The following is a 23,725-nucleotide window of genomic DNA, read 5'->3' as shown; positions in this document are numbered from 1 at the left end:
AATATAACCACATATCTCCCCGATTTGTGTTTTCGTTGCATTTTTGCTTTAAATCTTATTGTGTTCCAGATTAATTACTGTTATATATAAAACTGATGTAACCTGTAAATAGCAGTTAACTAATACTGATTTGTCAATGCATACTGAATATGTTCAACATAGGTTAAATACATATTTTATTGAAAATCTTTAGTGTGTTGTATGTGGAGTTCCATTTACATTTAAATATACATGAACATCCATTTACAAACACATTTGCGATAATTGTATGAAATATTTTACAAAAGCATTCCTGAAGCACCAGCCAAGAGTGATAAGTCCATTTAGGCCCATTTTGTTGTTTTGGCTCCATTTAATATTCTAACTAAAAATCGGGTCATTTTAGCTTGGACAATATTGAGGAAAACACCAATATAGATTCTGCTTATACTCATCCCAATACAGAGATTTATTCCCTGAGAGTATTAGTAAAAAGATGGCTACATTAAGTTGGACGTGATCGCTTTGTGAATGCTGAGAAGTCAGGAAGAAAATATATCCACAGTGCTTAACATATATAGTTGGATGGCTAAACAGAGAATGGCTACATTACACATGGTACTTTAATGTATCTTGAATATTGATATATTAACATTTCCTGTACCCTCTGTCTTTTGCATGTCTTCTTGTAAAAGTCTGTGAAGCCAAGAGAAAAAAGAAAAATGCAAATCCTATATACTTATTCCGCTAGGGTACATACCGCTTCCCACCTAAGTCTAACTGCTTTTTCACCCACTGCCTGGGTGCAAAAATAAATCAGCACAATTTATATTTATGATAATCAGTGTGTGGCAGTAAGTTAAGAGAAGCAGTATCGATTTCTCTTTAAACATTACCAGAAACAAGAGAAAATCATATTCCTATTCTATGCATTTAATTTAAGCACCTTCCTGTAAACATTCCAGCACCATAACTCACCGCTGACAAATGAGACCGTCACCCAGCATACAGATTTCATTGTTTTAATCTCTCGAGCCGTCTGTCTTTGTTATTCATAAACACAGACTTCAGTTACTGCTTTCGGTTGCAAAGCATGATTGAAAAACATGGGTTTTATGTTGGATGGTGATTTTGTCATTATATGAGCTTTTTTTTCGGATAATTTTAAATGTATCCTTTTTTATACAAGAGTCAGACTCAGAGACTGTCCTGTTTGTTACATGCCACAAACCCACTAAATAATGCATGAATTAATACAGTACTGCAAAAGCAGGACAATATTACCCTACAGATAGAATAAGTAAAACAAGCCTACAGTACATAAAAAAAAACAGAATGTGAAAAAAGTTGGAATTTATTTTTTACCTTGACAAGGATGTACAGTAAAAGGTTTATTGGTAGGCTTGAGGTGCTTTACAGTGGCCTCTGCCTGCTGAAGAGCGCAGGTCTCTCGTGTGGGAGCTCACGGGGGTGTTCTTCAGCTTGTGTGATTTTATTACTCTACAGGAAGCAAAAGCCGCCGGTGACGAGACCAGGGCCCTGCGGACCCGGATCCACCTGGCCGAGGCAGCCCAGAAGCAGGCCCGGGGCATGGAAATAGACTATGAGGAGGTGATCCAGCTGCTGGAGGCAGAGATAGCTGAGATGAAGGCCCAGATCACTGACCAGCCTGCCCATGTGAAGGTGGCTTTTACTTCTCTCCATCTCTCTCTCTCTTTCCCATACTCCTTGGCAGCATCCAGTCCTGGTTTTCCTTCTCTCCTGTTCCCTGTAAAGTAGGTCACTGTTTGCTTTGTATTATTCAGTAACTGGGAAGATGTGCAGGGCGGGTTTGATGTGATCGTCGCGATTTCTATGTAGGCAGTTATTTTTAGAATTCAAAAAAATCTGGCTAATATCCTTATAGGTCATTGGAGCATAAATGTCTTCACAGGTAAACATTTATCTCTGGATCCAATACAAAAGTTAGGTATCAAATTCACAGTAAGAAAGAAAAGCAATTTCTGGTTTTCCTGGTATTTTGGGGTTTATCCACATTGTACTGCCTTTCTGCATTTCATACTTTTAATTAAGCGAGAATGGCTTCTTTTGATCATGACCTTTTCCTTACATGTTAGATCTTTTTTTGTTCTGTTTTTAAATATTTCATGAAAAATTTTCCAAAGTATTGCTAAGCATTGCTTGATTTTCCAGGGCTACAAACAACTTACAACTTTCTGAATTTTATTAAAATACAAATGGCTGCTTATTGAGAATGAATAAAAGAAAAATGCACATTTGCATCTGCACACTTCAGTTTACATATGCATTTAAGCATTTCTCATAAGTGTAATTTTTACATTTACTCATTTTTGCTGAAAAAAAAGATAAATCAGATATACCAGATTTGCTAAATTAATCCCCTAATTATCCTTGGAACATCAGCACCTCACAAGCATCCCATCCTGGCTGCTCTGCAGCCTTGTGCCTTGTGCTGCCTGGAATAGACTTCAGGCTTACTGTGACTCTGAACAGGATAAGCCGTTGGTCTTCCACCCAGTTGAATGTACCCCTTGGGAGGTGCCTGAACCATCTCAGCTGACTTCCCTTGATCCAAAAGGGCAATAGCTCTGTTCCGAGGTTCCTCCAGATCTCTAAACCACACACAGTGAGTCAAGCAACCCAGCGGAGAAACCTTAATTTGACCTTTTACACTCATGACGTTGTTCCTAAATCTCGGGATTGTAAGCGAGGATGGGGTTGCGCATCGAATTCAGATGCTAGGCTCCTTTACTAAAAGCAGGCACTCCTCCCCATTTGAATAGCTCTATAGCTTCAAATTTTGAGCTGCTGCTTATAATCCCTGCTACTTTGCCCTCAGCTGTCTGTGTCGCTGGTCTTAGTCAAATGACACAAGAAGTATGACATCACCTGCAAATAGCAAGGATGACTCTATCTTCATATTCTACTCTTCCAGCCATAGCTGTGTCTTGATGTCATGTTCTTGAGGATCACAAAAAAGAATAGGGACAAGAATTGATCGAATGTTCCTGCGTTCCACATTGTTCCTCATGAATCCTATGTTAGACCATCAGGTGGAGTCTCTTCTTCAGTACCCTGGAATACACTCTCCCAGCCAGTAGAGAGGAAGTACTGGTCAGGACTTCTCCATTGCCAGTAAACACATCCTGAATAAGGTCGTACCTCCCCCTCCTGTGGCCTCAAAATTTTTTGACAAAACACATCTGGGACTAGCTGCTATTCTTCCTCCAGGGGCCCTCCTAGCTCACACTTTCACCTCAGTGACTGCCTTTGCTACCTTCCAGCTATCACAAGAAACCCCTGTGCAAGCATTTCCACAAAGGCCTCCTTCTTCAGCTTAGCAGCTTCCCTCACTACCCTTGTCCACCAGTAAGTCCTATAGGGTTAATATCATAATAAGCACTGACTGCCTTCGGGCCTCAGCTCTTTGTAACCACTACAATAATTCAGGCCTTGAACATAGTCCATTCATATTCAATGTCTACGACCTTTCTAAGCACAGGGGACATTTTCTTTTTTTTTTTTTTTTTGGGGGGGGGGGGGGGGTGGTGCTTTCATCTCGGTTATGATCCTCAAGATACTTCCATAATTCCCCACATGAGCATTGAAGTCTTACAGTCGGGCCACAGAGTCTGTAGGCAGTACCCTTTTAAACACCTCACCCACTTTCACTAAGAAGACAGGGTTCTCCAAGCCATTGTTTGGTGCATATACACAAGCAACAGTCAAAGTCTGCTGTCTGCAACTTCCAGTTGCCTAGAGGTAACCCTCTTGTCCACTGGCAAACGCTCTAGCTACACAGCCCTCAGCCTGGGATTTGTGAGTATCCCGACACCCACCTGATGTCTTTCACCATGGAGAGACTCCACCCACGATCGAGAGGTTTCATTCCGAAGCCCCCACACCTTTCCTGCACAAACTCAATTTTCTTTCCCACCACATTGCCAAAAAAATCTGCAACATATACCTATATATAAGCAAGTCTGGTAACACTTTACTTAATGCCATGTTTTGGTAATTAATAGACACATTCATAATGCATTGTAACACACTCATCAACCATTATAAACATGACTATAACTATATATAAAAAGGCATAACACATTACGGCCATGTTTATTATGCATTATGACTTCTTTATGAAGCTCTCATCTACAGTATAATGCACTACAGACACCTTTATAATGCAGTACAAAGCATCCTTAATGCTTATACCAACCATTAGAAACCATCAGAATGCATTGTAAAGGTATCTACTGTATAGTGCATTAAAGATGAGAGCTTCATAAAGCATTCATAATGCATAATACACATGGATATAATGTGTTATGCCTTTTGATAAATATTTATAGCCATTTTTGAAATGCTTTATGAATGCATTATTATTTGTCATGAATGTGTTTACAAATTACTGAAACCATGGCCTTAAGTGACGTGTTACCACAAGTCTTTTATTCATTAAGAAAAAAAAAAAACTGTTGAAATTATAAGCATCCCCACATCTGATTGTGGACTGTTACTCTGGGGGACTCTGGAGTAAGAGAGACTCCTCCCTCAATTAAGTAGAGCTGAAGTGGAGGTAAGGCCGAATATATCTAACTGATACCTCTCTTGCAATAGCTCCTTCCCTACCAAAGAGGTAATGGTCTACATTACCAAAGCCAGTTTCCTTCATCAAGATCTAATCTGGGTTCTTCCTGCTCATTCCCCATGCCCAACTGGCACTGTATCTAACTTCCACATTTCATTTTGTTGGTGGTGAGCCCACAAGATGCCTCCACAGAGTCATTTTTGGTTGAGCATGACTGGGTTACGTGGGTGGTAAACATCTCCCCCAGGCCTGGATCCAGGGGTGGATACTGATAATCTCTTTACAGGCAGGGAATACATGCTCTTTTTTTTTTGTCCATTTCTTTGGGGGTCTTGGGTTGAAGGATCGTAGACTTTTTGGGTCTCTTCCTACAGACCATAGGAAGGCCCTGTATCTCTGTGGATCATTAAGACATACAAACCCCTGCACCACACTAAGGTCATGGACTGCAGAGGGGCCCGGAATGTCATGTGCTTTCTGGGCAAGGTTTCAAGCTTTTCAAGACTTTGACCCTGTGCCAAACAAGCAATTGGAAAATGGTCTGATGAAAGGACACACATTAGTCTTACATGACATGGATTAGTATGAAGACATATTTGATATGGTTTTGAATGGGTAGCTGAAATATTTTAGAGATACAGGGACACAACTGATTTTATGACTTTTATGGACACTGCATTTTCTGCCAGGGAAGGTCATTAAGTTGGAAATTCATGCATTTTTTGCACGTTGATATTATATGAAAATTGAAACTTAATAGATAATCTCTCCATAGCCAAATAGGTGCTCTTACATGAATATTGCTTGATCCCTACTTGCAGACAGATTTTGTTAACATTAAGACTTATACTACCCCTCCAAAACTGGGAAAACTGCTTTAGAAAGAGAAAAGTGTGTAAAGGGATATTTCATTTTAAAAACGCATGTTGCTGTTTAAGTCTGTGATTGTTACTTTTTTTCACAGTTACAAGTATTTTCCGTACTTCAGAAGGCCAGTTTGTGAATTATAGTTAGTTCTAAGATTTCATATTCATATTAATTCCTATGCTTGATGCTAACCTTTTCTCACTAGAATGTCTGGTGTGGTGTTTATACTTGATTTCTATTTAAACAGGTTGAAACTCAGGATTTTAAGAAGGGAATTGCAGCACTAGAGTGTCAGCTGCACAAATCCGAGAACCCCAAGAAGGGTTTTGAGGTCTCCACATGGAAGCTTCTGCATTTTGTGGAGGTATGTGATAGGTTCAAAGACTGTATAATAACAACATCAACGACAACAGACAACAATAAAAATAATAATGATGATGATGATGATGATGATGGTGAATATTTTCACAAAAAGCAAGACATTAACAGAGACCATTCTCAGGGTTATAATAGTGGGACTTCATCTGGGATTTTAATCTGGCATGCTCTGTTTAGTCAATAGTGCGTATGACATGTTTTTACAGATCATCCAAGACTTTCTCTCAGACAGTCAAGTTTCTCAAAAAAACTACCGGTAAGAGATAGATTTCATTACTTAAGTCTGGCCTATGACTGTTGAGAATTATTTGCTGAGATAATTCAGTTTATATACGTTCAAATTTTGTATATTGCTTTTTTAAACATACATCAAATTCAGAGGATGATTTATTTGAAAGAAAATACACTGTAACTTGTTTCTCTTAACAACACTTCAATAACAATAGTGACTGCCGGGGCCCCTTATTTGATCAGATCATTTACGATGTAAAATGGTGCCACACTTGGGTGAATTTTTGGACTGTGAGAATAAAACGGTAAAATAATTATATCTATTTTCTCTTTTATCTTTAATTATAGTTCACACAAAGACGGCAAAACATGTGTTTCAAAGTTCGCTGTGTTTCCATTTCAAAGTGCATTTCCATTTCAAAGTGCAGTGATCAGTGCTCATTTCTTTTGTTGATTATAGGAAATTTGCAAATGATTTGCTTCATCTGGGGCATATCTGTACCATTATGGGCGATTTTTACTTCTGTTTAATTTCTATGAAGTTTGTCACTGGGACCAGATAACCGCAATGTAGAGCAAACATGAAGCCGCAAAATTAAATTAGAATCAGAGTCGGAAATGGGTGGTAGGGTCAGTAAGGTGGGAGGTCTGTGCCGGGGAGTGAAGGGAAAGGCAATCAGTCACACAGACGCAGGGAGATTGTTACAACCACCCACACAGAGAGAGGGATCAGGGCACACCAGTCATGCCAAGGCACACAGGAGGGAACTCAAGCAGGCAGAAGAAAGCGGGACAGTAGTACACTCGGTAACCTGAAAGAGTCACAATTCCCTGCAAAGTGTAAAACCAGTTTCATTGGTTAAATAGCTTCAGCAATACTGGAGCACAGCTTTTAGTATTCCGGTGATTGCAATCTGGTGCGGGGACCTGGACGTGAGGCATGATCGTTGTCACAGAGTTATAATGGGGACATGCCCATACCTACCACTGAGGACACCGAGGTCAAATCCTCAGTATTTTTTCTGCACTTCCAATAACCACGATAATTTATGGGACATGCCTAGGAAGGGTTAACACTTTCAACCTTGGTATTTTAAAAGTCCTGGCTACGGCCATCAATCTGACCTACGTCAGATTGCTCAGATCCTACCTGATCCCCAGTAGTCCCACGGACATGGCAGTGTATATATTTGCTTTACACTTCTTGCCTAGAGAACATGACCGACGCTGGAGATACTGATAGAACCTTTGAGGTCACTGTGTCATTAAGGCTTTATAGCAGGTACATTGTACTATTATCATCCAAAGTTTTAATTCACCTTTATATTTAATTGGTGGAAGGTGATTTTTACATTTGGAGGGTGAAAATAGGGCAGAAAACTCTTGAGTTGCTGTCAGTAGACAGAGGGAGTTGTACTTTACTCTTGAAAATCGGGAGAATAATAAAGCATTGCTTGTACAAAAAAGGTGTCACATTCTCACCTGGACTTGGCAGTGATTTTAACAAGGCCTAATCAGTATCTTCAGCCTCTGTGTACTTATTGCCTTGATGACCGTGACACCTCTGTGTGCAACCAGGATCCGGCTTCTCTAATGAAGACCCCTACCATCTCTGGGAAATATAAGACTATAAACTATTTAACCCATTAAAGCCTGGCTAGTTGGAGGCTGCAGGCTGTGTACTGTATTGAATTATTATTATTATTTGTGAAATGTGGAATCGGATCAGTTTCGACACACTATGATTTATAGTAGCTATAGTTGTAGCATGACATGCAGCTGGTGAGTTGATAATGAAAGAGCATCTCTGTTGTCACACAAAATGTGACATGTTACTGTTTAAAAAGCTCAGCTTGGAATACATTTACTTATTTATCAGACACTTTTATCCAAAACAATGTGCAATTGGGAAAGCAGGGCCAGCTGGTTCCCAGTACAAGTGGAGTTGAGGACCTTTTGCTCAAGGGCCCAACGGTGAAGTCACACTGGCGACCACAGTATTTGAACCAGCAACCTTCCAATTATGCACACTGCAGAGCCACACACACAATAAGTAAAATGTTGTGAAATAATTATTCAGAAAAAGGAGCATTATTTTTCAATAGATTCTGAAAAAAAAATACTTTGGAGAGGCCATTTATGAAGAATTTTATTTTGCCTCCTGATATTACAGTACCTTAAGAACGCGATAGAAATTACTGTAGAGAGCCCACGCACATGTAAATACAGATTTTTCTGTGTAGAAACCAAGAATAGTTTGCGATCAAAATGATAAGTGACAGTGTACAGTATTAATTTCAAACCGAATCAAACAAACAAAAACATATCGCTACTGTAATTAATCATCAGAAGGGGATGTGAATTAAATATTGAGTGATAAACTTTAGGCTGTTGTGCTATAAATTGTTGTATTATCTTGGTGTTTTTTTTTTTTTTGTAACCAAATAACCATTTAAAAATACTTATATACAGAAATACACACACAGTATGAACAGACACATATACAATTTCAATTTCCAGTATATATTATTTTTCATTCAGCAGCTAACTTTTTTGGAACACATGCTTGTTAACACAAACATCTCGGTCCTCCAAACTGCGAACATATGGAAGCAACTGAATAGATACAGCACACAGTTAGCTTCAAGGGGTTCAGTTACCTCTTGGCTAAGGTTAGAATGGGTAGGATGCACGACACAACCAATTTTGAATGTTGTGTGTTTGTTGGTGCCAGACATAGTCTTTAAAGTATCCCAGAAACTACCATCTTGCTGCTATTTTTATTCATTGCAGTTCCTGCGAAGCAAAAAACATTCAATAAACGAAAAGAACTGATGTGTAGAATGGCTTCTCAGAACACACCACTGGTTTAGCCACAAAGGGGTTCAGTGGCAAAAGTGGGTCCTACAGTACCTGGCACTAGCTAAGTGTACCTAATAATGTGGCCACAGAATGTGTATCTATCCATCTTCCAAAAGGTCATCCTGGTCAGATTTGTGGGGCAACACACACTCACACATACAATCATATGACATAATTTAAAGATGTGAATGAGCTCAACTGCATGTGGTCGAATTGTGGGAGGAAACTCACATGACACACGGAGAACATGAAAACTCACACGGAGAAGAGGTTGGATTCCAGTACCCAGCCCTGGAGGTGTGAGGCCCCCTCCTGCGTGTAAAAAAGCCAAACAGAATTTGACAGTATAAGAATGCACATTTGCATTTTTAAATTTACATACATACACACACAGGTTTGTAATTATATCTTTGTGGGGACTCTCCATTGATATCTGTGGGGAAAACATTAATCCCAACATGATGACCTTAATCCCTACCCAGCGCTGACCTTAACTATAAGTAACTAAATACAAGAACTCCAATGATACAAGAATTCCAATGTACTTGTACTCATACTTTGACAAATGGCAAATAAAGGATTTGTGTGTGTGTGTGTGTGTCTGTGTGTGTGTGTACCATATATAATCAGTTGCTTTATATGTATTCAGTTTTTTATTTTACAAGAGCAGTTACAGCTAAGCACTCAGGGGTATCATTCTACAGCCTTTTGGCTTTTTAGTTTGCAGCCTGCTGCCAACTTTGGAAGACTTTAGTGAAAATGTAATAATGATGGGATTTTCTGATTGATTAAATGTCTAAGCTGGACTCAGGTACCTTATTTATTTGATAATTTCCCTCAGTTGATTCACTTACTGCACAGTTCCAGCTTCAGGATCGCTCCTTTCAAACAGTGTTCTTATGTTACAGCTCTGCAAACGATGCCAAGCTTGGCCAGTCCCAGGCACCAGCCTCCTGTCCCACAAAGAAGACTCCCTGGAATGCTGCGGCTCTGGCTGAGGAAGCCAAGGAACTCACCCGCTCTGTTAGAGCTATTCTTGAGGTGGATTGTAAGTGAGCTCTTGTGGCACATTGTGTCGTCTTGCATGCAGAAGACTCCCGGGAAAACCGTCCTCCTGTAGCCCCTTTGTCTGCCTACTGAGGAGTGATCGTTGTTAAACTGCATCAACAACTACAGTTAGGGACTATACTGCAAAGTTTTGAGGGCTTCTCATCATTCAATCAACGCAAACTTTGATGTTTTAGTAACGGTTACTAATTGCAGAATTTATATTAAATATCTAGTACATTTTAATGGGTTTTTTTCTCCAGCTACTCATCTTATAGTTTCTGATGAAATAAATATCCACTATACATCTAGGTTCTAAAAAAGTATTAGTGCATGATGACTTCATTAGTATACAGTATACATTCTGTGTTAAGTAGCCTAATGTGACACCTATATTAATAGCAAATTAGATGGCACTGAAAGGGTTCCCTCTACTCTCTTATCTTAATCGATAAACTTGTCCAGTATCCAGTCCTCTTTCTTGTACCAGGCAGGAGTCAGCTCCATACCTATGCCTCGAGGTGGTGTAAATGACATACCAATGAGAGTGTGATTCAAAGATATTAAACTGAACCCCATTTATTTATTTATATTCCCATTAATACACAGGGTGTCAAAAACATCATGGTTTGTTTAAATGGCTCATGATTTATTTTTGAAGGGAAGCAGGCCGACAATAATCTTTTCGCACAATTCTGTGGATATGCTCTGTAAAACTGGGTCAGTTCAAAACAAAGTCTATTAAAAGGTGCTTTTCATTGTGACCTGTTGAGCCCCGTTGATCTAAATCATTTCGGCATGGCTGGCGTTGCCTGGATACAGTATTCAGAATATGAAATTGTCTCTCAAATAACACCAATACATTTAGGCATATATTACATATACAGTGGTACCTCAGAACTCAAATTTAATCCGTTCAGAACTCCGGATCGAATCCTACAAAGTTCGAGTTGTGATCGAATTTTCCCCATAAGAAATAATGGAAAAACAAATTAATTGGTGGGAACCCCCCAAAATTACACCTAAATATGTTTTTTTAGCATTTAAACACAAAATGAACCGGATAAAACAAGAAGAGCATATACTGTACTAAACACATCTAAGCACATTTATCAAAACAGTAATTTGTAAAGTAAGAAAATAAATGTATCCAACTAATGTGTTCTGCCCCAATCGTCCGCTTCTTCCGTGTGCCATGCCCCCTCGTTAACCCCGTGCGGAATCCCTGTGCGATCAGCTGTTTCTGGTTGTTGTCATTAGTCCTCTGTATTTCGTCCGCGTTTCAGTTTGTTTCCCCAGTCCGGTCATTGTATTGTCCGTCTGCGTTTTGCCTGCCTTACCTGTAATTAAACCCCGTATTCCCCGATACACTGACATCTGCGTCTTTGTCTCCGTTCCGTCCCCGCTTGGCACAACAATATTATTATAATTAAACGTATTAATGGTTTATTATTACTATTAAAATAATGAATAAGAAATCTTTATTTTTAAATGTATTTTATTATATAATATTGGGGCGGCATGGTGGTGCAGTGGTTAGCACTGTTGCCTCACACCTCTGGGACCTGGGTTCAAGTCTCCACCTGGGTCACATGTGCGTGGAGTTTGCATGTTCTCCCCGTGTCGTCATGGGGTTCCCTCCAGGTACTCCAGTTTCCCCCCACAGTCCAAAGACATGCTGAGGCTTATTGGCATTGCTAAATTGCCCTTAGGTGTGCATGTGTGAGTGTGCCCTGCGATGGGCTGGCCCCCAGTCCAGGTTTGCTCCCTGCCTCGTGCCCGTTGCTTCCGGGATAGGCTCCGGACCCCCCACGACCCAGTAGGATAAGCGGGTTGGACAATGGATGGATGGATATACAGTATAATATTAATTACTGTTACTGTCTACCATTGTCTAAATGTATTTTTACTGTCCAAATATATGTATTCAGTTAGTGTAAACATGCACGATGCTATCACAGCGAATGCGAGGCTGAGACTGAAGCTTTACCCTTTGTCTCCCCTGAGAGACGAACCGCGTGACTCATTTCCCCGCGCAAACAAGTTATCTTAGGTCGGCGTTCACGGTTTGACTTCTGACATTCAGATCGAGCTCTAGGCAATTTTTTTTCAAACTGGTTGGTTCGACTTTTAAGAAATTCGAGTTCTAATGAGTTCGAGAACTAAGGTACCACTGTACATGTAAATTACTTATCATGACTTGGGTATAGAAAACAACCCACAGTGCCTGTGAAGGCCCAGTAAAAGATTTTGACTTACTCTGGTGCCACTTTACAATAAAGCTACCCATATAAAGGGTTTATGAATGGTTTATAATCTGGTTGTTAATTAGGTTGTAACACTTTGTAAATTATTAATAGACAATTTTATACAAGCTATAACACAGGTTTCTTTTTATTAATGAGTTACTACCATTTACAAGTGGCAAAACGGAGCCTTTTGTAAAGTGGTGCCCTTACTCTGGTTCTCTGGTTTTGTTATTGGCTAAGCTGCCCATATCCAAGGCTCATACGAAGAGAAACTTACTGAAGATATAATACGGAAGCATTATACGTTTGCATTATATTACAATACATCACATAATAACAGTTTATAAATTTATAAAGTAAATTATATCAATCAATAATTTATTAAAATTTATGATGTAACAGAAGTATGATACTGGATCTTATTCATTCCACCTCAAAAAGATTGCTAGAGTCATATGAATCAGTAAAAAGATTAAGGCAGTTTACAGTCACTGTAAACAGTGACACCGTTGTTTGTTTCTTGTTTGAGTGCTTTTTGGAATGATGACATTGGGATTGTACAATATAAAAAGAATTTAGATTTCCTGGAAAGTCCTGACAAGAAGCTCATCTAGAGTGACAAAATGTTGGTCCAATTACATTTCCACCATCTTTCTCTGCATTATTGTACATTGAATTGTGTGCATCACCTTTGACGTACAGTATGGATGTTACGTGTCACTACTCAGGCTCATGTCAGATCAGGATATGCTCATCACAATTCAGTTCATGGTTTGCGATGTCTGAATTATTTACATCAGACACAGTAATCTTTGAGGGGCCCTGTGATTATCATTATCACTGGGAAGCACCAATATGCTGCTGTATGCTCGGCCTGACCAAGGTGACAGAGTTAATGTAAACAATGGATGTCCTTCATACTCTGTTAGATCAGTGTGATTTACGCAGCTGTCTTTATGCTCCATCGTAGTACAAATACAAATCATGTAAATTATTTTAAGTCATTGATAATATTATTTAATATGGCCCTGTTGGTATGGAACATACCAGTATGGAAAGTGAGTATAAATATTTATGTCTTTGTATTTAGCTATTACAATTTGATATGAGGAAAACTGTAAAGAGGACAAAATTGCCAGATGGCTGTGTAATGACTGTACATATCTTGAATTTGTTCATATAAAAGAGAGGAATTGTGAAATAAAGTCTTCCCAGAAATGTGATTGTTTTTTCAGTTATACATTATTTTTGTTATCATTCGCTGGGATAGATTTAGGAGGATTCAAAGATATTGGCGATTTTTATGCTGCAGTAGATGGCAAACACAAATGAATGCTGACCAGCAAGAGTTATACTGTATACATAAACAGACGGTATTCCAAGCTTTACCTTGCTGAAGGACTGGGAAATCCTTAGTGTAGTCACACTGTTCCCATATTGTTCATGGTCACGTTGAGGCACTTCGACACCTCCACACAGGAGCCTGCAGTGAATATATTTACTTATATATAAACACATCATAGCTAGCACCAGTGTTTCGTCACATGACACAACTCCCTTCTACACAAATAAAATGTGTTTTTTCCCCACTGGGTACCATGGGCATTATTTCATGGTAAAACCTCACCAGAAGTACTGAACAACCCCTGCAACCTGAACAGAGTTGGCTGAACTATAAACTCATTATTCGCAACTCGATATTTTTTTTGAGGAAATAAAGCTAAAATTTGGCAGTCCTCTCAGCCTCTGTCAGAAGAACCATCCAGCAAGCACAAGGTAAATATTATACAATTATTATTGCTTATATATATATATATATATAAATAACTGGCATCTTGGTATAAATGATTCTATGGTTTGAGAATTTGTGTTAAGAAACCCTGTAAAAATCCAGCTCACACATGTACGACATGGGTTGTCACACCTGAATTGCTAGCTTGTGTGGTTTGGTGACTGCAGGAGGCGCCGCTCTCGTTCCCTTAACCGGGAGCGGATGTTGACAGACCTGTGGGCGCTCCCCGTGGCAGCAGAGATGATACCGGCATGGTAACAAAGACCTTCTGAGACAAAGGAAGGCGGCTGTGGGTACCCTAAGCTTCACAGTCTTCTGACAATCCATAGTGTGGCCTTGTAAAAGAAGAAACTGCCACTCAGGTCATCTGTTTATTGAGCGAACAGCATGGCTTTAATAAGTGCCTCTGCGCATCTCATTTGAGTATCTCAGTAGACTTGCTTTCAATAATAATTCCTTATTCTTTATGATATTATGTTACACGTCATTTCATACATGCAGACATAATGTATATTTTTCATTGTTACAGGAGTGGATATCATTATCCAGGAGAAAACGGGTGTGTAAAAGGGCCATCTGTCTCGCTGCCTTTTAGTGAAGACTTCCTACTTCTTGTTTTTCGTGTAGGAACGAATGCGCTGTATGTCTGAGAGCAAACGTGCCTGTTGGCGACAGGCAGAGCGACTGCAAGCTGGAACGGCAGCTAGCAGCATGTTCCAGGTGCAGCCGGGTCGCCAAGTGCGAACTTTGGAGAGCTGTCCATCAATTCAACTGGCCTAACAGCTGTGTGCCAGTGAGAAAGGGTGTTCTAGCGACACTCAGGAAGCAGGCCATGCAGAAATCGTTGGGTATTGTTAATAAGCTGTCGGTTCCTGAGAAGTGACAAAACACCTCCTGTAAACATAGGAAATAATTCATCGTATTCTTCCACCAGCGGTTTATTCATTTCTGTTTATCAATTGGACTTCTTTTTCTGGAAAAATCCTTGTATCATTAGAAGTTCATTTTTTAAATGGATGACTGTTCTTCAGACGTGTTTGGTGGAGGTGGCATGGGGAAGGTAACCGAGAGAGAAGATATTAAACAGCTGAATGCAGCGTGTGTTACAGTATCTCCCTAATGATGGAGACTTGCTGGACCTGGAGCCTAAGAGGGCGGCGCTCTCCTGCTGTAGAGCAGGGAGTGCGGCTGCATGTGCATCGAAACGTTTGTCACGGTCCAGAGGGCACCAGACTGCCTGGATGGGGACGGCTCACATTTTGTCTTCCCGGCTGGCATGTGGGGGTCATATATTTGCTGACACATGGTGAAGCCCTGACTGTCACCGACCAGGAAGTGATTTGCCACTCCCACCTACATTTTCCTCCCCCTCCAACCTGGAGGACAGACAGCTTATAACATGGCACCTTGTAAGCCTCACGAAAGAGAGGACAGAAGCCCCCTCTCCTCCATCGCCTATCACATGGCTTAGAAGGGAAACGCATCTGCTACAGGAAGCCAAGTAGATGAACTAGAGGCGCAGGAATCAGTGGAGGGCATGGGGGTGGATAGGAGGGAGGGTGGGGGGGGGGGAGGGGGCAGGGTTGACAGCAGCTGAGAAACGGTGAGGCCCCAGTTAGATTGTTCTGAATTAGAAAGCCCTTCTCTCAAACAGGGCTCAGACGTGGAAATCCTCTCAGGTCTCTGAACCTCCTTATTTGTTGCATAGATGAGAAGTGCCTGTGGGCCGCCATGTCTTGGACAGTACGTATAGTACCGACCAGCAGTAACCTGGAACATGCAAAAAAGACATTATGACATTAATGACAGGACTGGGGAAAGACTAACAGGGAAGCACTTAAATACATGAAGTCAAATAAACAAGACTATTCACAGCTGGTAACACGGGATTCCACATGAGGTTAACGAGGGGGCGTGGCACACAGGAGGAGCGGCCGAGCAGGGTATGACACTTAGGGAATGGGTCTCTTTGTAACCTGGGGACTGCCTCCAAGAATTATTACATCAGTGAAGTGCCTGGTACTACTTTGTATAGATAAATAAGGTAAACTAGATCATACACAGTTCCATGCCGTATCATCCACTGATAGTGACCAGGAACAGCTGTGATTAGCACACTCAGCTATGGTGGCTGATAAGTTAGCTACTCTAGTAAAATGTGGCTTCAGTAATGTATAACAAAACTCTTGTTTCTGAGCAATACACCCTTCTTTCCCAGTATCTTGACAGAGGTCCAACCAAGTCTGCTGTGTAATTGTACTAGATCTATTAATTGGTCTGTTCAATTACAGAATGTAAAATTGCATACATTATTGATGTATTATACTCACAATACTGATGTACATACTTACATTATTGATGTATTATTCTTGATTCAGATATACAATCTTCCATTGCAGATATGAGATTTATTAATTAAAACTGGAGCAATAGAGAACTACTGTAGACATCGTATTCAAGAAATTGATTTGAAATTGGAATTTCAGACAAAGAAAAAGACACTGCAAATGATTTTTTTAGGGTTTTTCAGATGGTCTAGCAACATCAGTTTTATAACTCAAAATCAATCCATCCATCCATTTTTCATAACAGCTTAACCAGGACAGAGTAACACTGACTTTGGTGCAAATCCCAGAAAGTATGTGGGTGGGATGCTGGTCCGTCACAGGAGATCATTCTGTAATGTTCCAGTTGAATATTATTATTATTTTGAGCAATTCCTCAATTCACTGGACATTAATGACATAATGTTTTCTTTGGTAGTATAAAATTTAAAATAGATATGAAAATTCTATTATCATATTTCATGCCGATCTTCAGTACAATGATGAATACATCAGATCTTTCAGACATACTTTTTAAATAATTATAAGAAGATACGTCTAAGATTAAGTCCATTTACAGTCCCTTCATCTAATTGTGTGGGATTACATCCCAATAGCTTATCTGGCATCAAAATGTGTCTTTTTTTCTAACCCGAAAATAAGATAAAATATGTAATATCAAGCAAAACAAAACATTGCATCTTATTAAAATATGGCTTACATTAACACGGGAGATTTTTAAATTTTTTTTGCTAATCCACTGGGAACACTTGAAATGTGAAATTTATTTCACTGTGAGACTTGCTCAGGGCAGGATGGCAAACAGAGCCATGTGAGACAGGGGTGGGAGATGGTTTCAACAAAAGCAGCCAGGGAAACGAAGAAACAGAGAGAGAAAAAAGACAGCCATTTTGGCATCGACTCGAGGAAAACGCACGCAAGAAAAAACAGGTCCCAGGCTGCAGAGTGTCTTTATTAGGTATCCCGGCCATTCCTGAGCATACCTATAAGCTAAACTGTAAGCCGTTCATTTAGCGTTGTGATATAATATTAAATCAGCAATCATCATTCTGGCCTGGTGACTTTGCGTGAGAAAATTGGCTGTTATTTACACAGAAGTAAATCTGCATTTAAATCATTATACTATCTTTGCTGATCACTGTTTCATTTGAATTTAAACAAATTGGTACACAGGAATGCCTCTCACAATGACTGCCGTCATCATATTCATCACAGTAAGAGTTTATATATTCTAAGGAACAGCTTCTTTATTCCGTACTACACAATGAATGAGTACGTAATTGTACCAGTTATAAAGGTCCATGAAAAACATGCTGAATTATAAGATAATTCTTGATTACATTTAAGCTGGCATGAATTTTAACACTTGTTATTTAAATACTATATTAATTTGTTATTTGAGAAAAGAATGCACCATTTCGATGTTCTTTGTGATGGATTGGTATCTTATCCAAGGTGTTCCTCATCTTGTGCCCTCTGCTTCCAGGGTTAGACTGCAATCATTGTAATGTTACCTATATATTATAAAAGTCTCTTAAAACTTTTTTTAACATCCCACAGTTTTGCAAATAATACTAAATATGGCATCCTTGTTGTAGCTAAAAACATCTTAAATCATGAAGCTAGTTACCATGCCAAATGGAAAACTGCTTCATAATCTTTTTCCTACTTTATTACACAAAGTAGGTAATAAAAGAGTATGTAGCATAAATGAAATGTCTTAGATACTGTGTGCTATAGTCCAATAATTTTGCATTTCGCGCATCTTGATTAATATTTCTTGCAATAGGAAAAGCAAGACAGTAAACTGAGCTTTGTTGTCATTGCCCTAAGAATTCAGCATGACTTTCTGGAAACAAACAACATGCGTTTTCATTTCCTTGTTTATCTGACTGAAGTGGTTTGCGTGCCTGCATTTTAACTACAGCAGAAGTTACTGTGAATTTTAAAGGTTAACTGGAAATGCAGCTGCTTTATTTCTGCACAAATCGTATAAGAACTTTTATAGTGTGTCATGTTGGCCCACAGATCCCTTCTATATGTACTGTATATCTTTGAAAGATTTTGAGCTGGATTCAAAGCTAATGCTGAAAGAGACTTGCCTTCGTTCCTTCAACTCTAAAAATCATTAACAGCATACATTATATCCAGTACACTGACAACTTCTGGCATAAAATAGAGTATGTTTGTGAGCTGCAAGTGGATGCTCCCTTAAGGGATATTCTGAAAGAACTTTAGTGAATAGACATTAGAATAGATTACCTTCATCAAATCTTCATCATCACATTTTATTAGTAATTTCTTCGGTAAATTATTCAAGGTCATATAAACACTATTTTATTCTGGGAACTACTGGTTTCTTACCTATGTACTCAAGGTCTCTGTGTTATCCAATTTGGATGTATAAAAATGATTATGTATCTGTGATTTGCTTTTGATCTGATTTTTACAGATACTGTCCATTCATGTAGCTGGACATTTAACTGGAACAAAATTGGTATCCTGCTTAATATGACCAGCAGGACATTTAGTTTTTGGGCCATATTAGCATGTAAACAGAATATGCTACATCAGCAGATCTGTTGCTAAAAGCGATGATATTCATAAATGTCACACCATGAAAAATGTGGGTAGGTAAGGAGCGCAGCCCTGTGGGCCCCTTCCCCAGTTCGTCCTTCATGCCCGGGGGGCACGCTGTCACGTCCTGCCCACCATGTCCACCTGACTCTTCTGTCTCCTCTCTAGCATGACCCTAACAAGCCACATCTGTTCCTCGTTTGTTTTACCTCTCATTCCTAAACCCTCCTGTTAATCACTCCCAGCTGGCTCTCATTAGCTCCCTTGTTTATTCCATATACATGCTTCCCAGTGCTGTGTTCCCCCATCCAGTCATTGACATCAACCTTTCTGGTACCTGTGTCCTTCCTTACTCTAGTCCTCAGGTTTTGATCCCCCATGGTCCAGTTTGTTTACCGTGCATGTTCCATAAGTTCAATCTAAACCTCTTTTGTTTCACCAACACGCCTACCCTCCAGTCATTTGTTCCTCAAGTTGTGATATCATGAAGGACATATTAATGGGAGTGAATCCATTACTCTCTAAGTCATTGTTTGCGCATTGTTTGCCCTTTTGCAATTATGGTGAAAAAAAAATCATTGCAATGCAAACAGATATATAATCTGAATCAGTAAAACTGGCACAATCGCATGTATTATCATGTATTCCATCTTTCCAGTACACATTCAGGGTTATCTCAGAGCCTACCCAGACAACCTAGGGGTCAAGATAGGAGACGCCCTGTACGAGAGGCCAGCCTTTTACAGGGCACAGGCACACGCACACATACACACAAATATGTCTCTCTTGCTCCATATATATTTATTTATTTTTCTCATCATGACACTAGCTAAAACATGTAAAGTTAATGTATGGTTCTTGCATGCCATTATGAAAAGCTCAAACCCGTAATCAGTTGAGTATTTAATTTTTTTTAATTGGATAAGCTTATTTTTGTCCCCTCTTGCTGACCAAGTCATGAAAATGATTTTGCAGAGATTATTTGGTCTGCTTTTAGAGTCCACTCAAGTCTGTATGGGTTTGCAGAAATCACTTTATAAATGTTATGTATGTCGCTGACTAGACTGAAATGTATGTATTCAGTTTGTGGCCTTTTTATTTGAATCTTGACCATGTAAAAAATACAGGACAATTACATCATACCCTGCAGTGCCATTTCAGTCATTTGTTTCTTCCTGTGTGTACTGTGTATGTCAATAAATGCTTACAATAAACTGAGAAAATGATACAGAAAAAGTAACAAACAACAAAGGGGGTGGTGTTGATGATTTGAATTCCATGCCTGACTACCTATAGATTGCCCATTGTGGGGGGGAGGGGGGTTAACGAAATGTTCCCATAATGTGAGAAAAACCTGCCATTTTTACATTGTGGGGACCATATTGTCGGTCCCCACAAGAGGAAATTGAATTTAATAAAAATCTGTGCCTGCAATCGAAAAACTAAATAGTTCAAATGTCTTGTATTTCATTTAGTTACTTATGATTAAGGTTAAGGCTGCTTAGGGGTTACGGTTGTCATTGTTGGGATTAGGGTTTTGCCCGTAGAAATGAATGGACAATCACCACAAAAGTATGAATACAAAAGTGTGTGTGTGTGTGTATGTGCGTGTGAATTAGGTTTATATTACATTGTGGCATCCAAATGTCCCCCACAACACAATTAAAAACCTGTTAGTTTGACGTTGTGATTTTGACGTTATTTTGACATTTTTCAGTTCCTCACAAAGATCTGTGAATGCAATCAAAAAACTAAAAAAAAGTCTTGTATCTTGTTTTGTTACTTATGGTTAAGGATAGGGCCGGGTAGGGCTTGAGGTAGTCATCGTTGGGATTAATTTGATTAATGGTTTTGCCCTTAGAAATTAATGGACGTCCCCACAAAGATATGAGTACAGCGCTCTCTCTCTCTCTCTCTCTCTCTCTCTTCTCTCACAGCGCTCTCTCTCTCTCTCTCTCTCTCTCTCTCTCTGTAGGGTTATGGGGGAGGCATGGTGCTCAGTGGATAGCACTGGGACAGGGGTTTGAATGCTACCTTCAATCTGTGTGTGTGAACTTAAGTATTCTCCCCATATCATGTGGGTCTCCACCAGGAACTCCACCACTATGCCCCAGTGTAAAGACATGCAGCTACGCAAATCTGTTTTGAAATTGCCTCTAGTGCTTGTATGTTTGTGCATGCATGTGTCCTATATGCATGAGTGCAGCCTAGTGTGCTCCTTGAGCTGATGCCCATTTTGCTGCTAAAAGGGCTACAACATAAAATTTGCTACATTAATTGATGTCTTGCTGTACCTTTGCACTTTCATTTCATAAATGTTTTTTTCCTTTTTATTTTTTGCCATAGCCTCTGTGGCGTCTGTGAAAAAACTGTCTACAATGTTCCCCAAGGTCAGGAACTATAGAGGAGTCTCAACATCACATTTTCATTCTGTAAGCAGCAGTAATAATGCTTTGCCTTGCTCTCTCCTTCTGAAATAAATAGTATAGGTCAACATTCTATCTTTGAATTGTAAGTTTGTTTTCAGCTTTGTAAGGCCAAATAATTGCATATAATAAATGCATTAATTATACTACCCTATCAGTTCATTGACTTTCCTTTTATAGATGTATTTTTGTCCTTGTAATGTATACCCATTATAATCAAATTAATCTTGGTGACTTGAAAGCAGCATTAGATTATACAACTAATGAAGGATGGCAGAGAAAATTTCAAGTGGCTAATTTTTAAAATTTGCCCTACCTCTGAACTCAGTTGCAGGAGGTTAAGCTGTAAAGATCACGTTTCTCCTCTTTCCTTCTTACATCACTGGAGTTAGATGTAAGCAGCTTAATGACTTACATCTCAAACGTCAACAATTAAACCCAGTCCTTTCCAATAAGACCTTGGAAAACAAAGGTTTGATTGAGTTCCTCAACAAACTGCTGGAAGTGCACATGAGCAGCAGTGTGTGACTGAACCACGTGATGTTGCCTGTTGATGTGGTTTCATGCCATATAAATCCGTCCCAGTGGTCAGAGTTACCGCTTGGTTGCTAATGTGTTTTGGTCACACAATATTTACTGAGGAAAAACCCATGTTATTACCAGGGCAGAACTTTTCCACACCTAGTCTCTTTTACTTGATATTTACTCTTATAAGTTCTACATAAGCAGTTACTTGAAAGCCACTGTATACACTAATGGGAAACAACACAAACAATAATATTAATGAAGGGTGTTAAAAAATGTAAAATGGGAACATGACAAAATAGAATATATTATGACATTTTGATACAGCTATATACTGCAGATGTTTAATGAAATCTTCGGTAAGTCTATATAGGTAAAACATGAAAATCCATTAAGACAACAAAGCATTTTCTTTTGGGGGAAAAAAAAAAAATCTTTAAATATAGCGTTGTAAATGTTGTATGTTAGCATATGGTTTGTTATATTGTGTACAATTGATTTTGGTTGAACATTAATTCAATGACTAGGGCGGAGTGGTGGGTCTGAGGCTAGGAATCTGTGCCAACAATCAGAAAGTTGCTAGTTCAAATCCTGTGAATGCCTCCAGTAATTCTACTCCATTGGGCCCTTGAGCAAGGCCCTTAACCTGCAATTGCTTCATCCTGGGTATGATGTTAATCTACATCCAGCCCTATAAGGAGATCCTCCAACTTACAGGGAAAAACTTGGGGGTTGGTAGCAGGATTGGCACTCCAGCCACTGGAAAAAAAACTCATACTGGTCCTTTTGGACTAGTGTGGTGCTGAGGTATTGCCTGCTACAGGGCTGCACTCAGGTTCCCATCCCTGGGTTGTTGTGTGGTGGGTGCAGGAACATACTGTAATCTGTGCATGCACCTTCAAAAAATTAATTCAGCTGATAATATTGCATTCTGCCAGTTACTTCAGATATTAAAAAATACACATGCTGGCCGAAATAAACTTCTAATAAAATTATTCCATAAAATTTTGTCAATTGTAAAATCAATAAGCTGATCAAAGCTGTCTACTCTGAAATAGGTCCATATATTGCATGCAGAGTCACTATCACCACATGTGATATAACACAGTCATATTTGAACGTATCATAAATACTTTTCACTTCATCATCAGATCAAGTTGGTCACATTTGTTCAGCTTTCAAAATATAATTTATCCAGTGTCCAGTGGCAGCAGAAATTTTAGATTATTGGGGGTTAAGTCATATTTTTGAGGTTGATTCTGCTTAGAAAATAAAATAATGCCTATTTCATTTTTATTGTTTTGATGTGGCCACCCCTTAGGTGCCCCTATAGTGGCCTCACATCTCCAGGGTTGGAGTTGGGATCCCCAGCCTACTCTGAGTGTGCAGATTGCATGTTCTCCTTGTGCTGTGTTCTGGTTAAATGGGTAGTCGAAGGATGGATACTGATCTGCGGCACACAACTGTGCAGATGGGGGATAACTATGTCGTTCCTGATTTCATTCACACTGGCTTTGCTCATGGCACAATGGATAACTATTAAGCAGCATCATCAGTAAATGCACGGACTGTCTTCACAACTGGATTCTAAATTTTGTTGATGATACAGATGAAGATGGTTACGTTTGGGTATTCCATAACTTTAAAACACAATAAATAGGTGAAATTATATTTACCTCACTGGTGTCAGACACAAAAGGATAATTGCCTTTAAAAGCCATTGTGGCCTATTAGCTTAGGATAGAAGTAATTATTCCATTTTGAAGAGTAAGCCTTGCCAACTGAGGACAGCACTGCAATCACGATGTTAGATGTAGGATGAATGCTTTCACTAG

The 23,725-nt window shown here is 39.4% G+C and overlaps 1 protein-coding gene across 5 annotated transcripts in view; it reads left to right on the top strand.

Moving 5' to 3' along the window:
• Positions 1-13,431, top strand: part of stxbp4 (syntaxin binding protein 4) — a 56,013-nt gene extending 42,582 nt beyond the window's left edge. For 3 of the 5 annotated variants that reach the window (XM_023822656.2, XM_023822654.2, XM_023822655.2), the window contains 4 exons: positions 1,486-1,662; positions 5,706-5,822; positions 6,043-6,092; positions 9,838-13,431. In XM_023822656.2, coding sequence (XP_023678424.1) covers positions 1,486-1,662; positions 5,706-5,822; positions 6,043-6,092; positions 9,838-9,985 — 492 coding nt within the window. In that variant the 3' untranslated portion in view covers positions 9,986-13,431. Of the gene's footprint in view, positions 1-1,485; positions 1,663-3,045; positions 3,346-5,705; positions 5,823-6,042; positions 6,093-9,837 lie in introns of those variants that run through there. The other 2 variants (XM_072712260.1, XM_072712259.1) reach the window with 2 other exon arrangements.
• Positions 13,432-23,725: the final 10,294 nt, after the last annotated feature.

This window comes from Paramormyrops kingsleyae, chromosome 5 (genome assembly GCF_048594095.1).
Source record: "Paramormyrops kingsleyae isolate MSU_618 chromosome 5, PKINGS_0.4, whole genome shotgun sequence".
NCBI classification, from domain to species: domain Eukaryota; kingdom Metazoa; phylum Chordata; class Actinopteri; order Osteoglossiformes; family Mormyridae; genus Paramormyrops; species Paramormyrops kingsleyae.
Note: the sequence above shows the minus strand (reverse complement) of the source record. Positions and strands in the feature narration are given on the sequence as shown.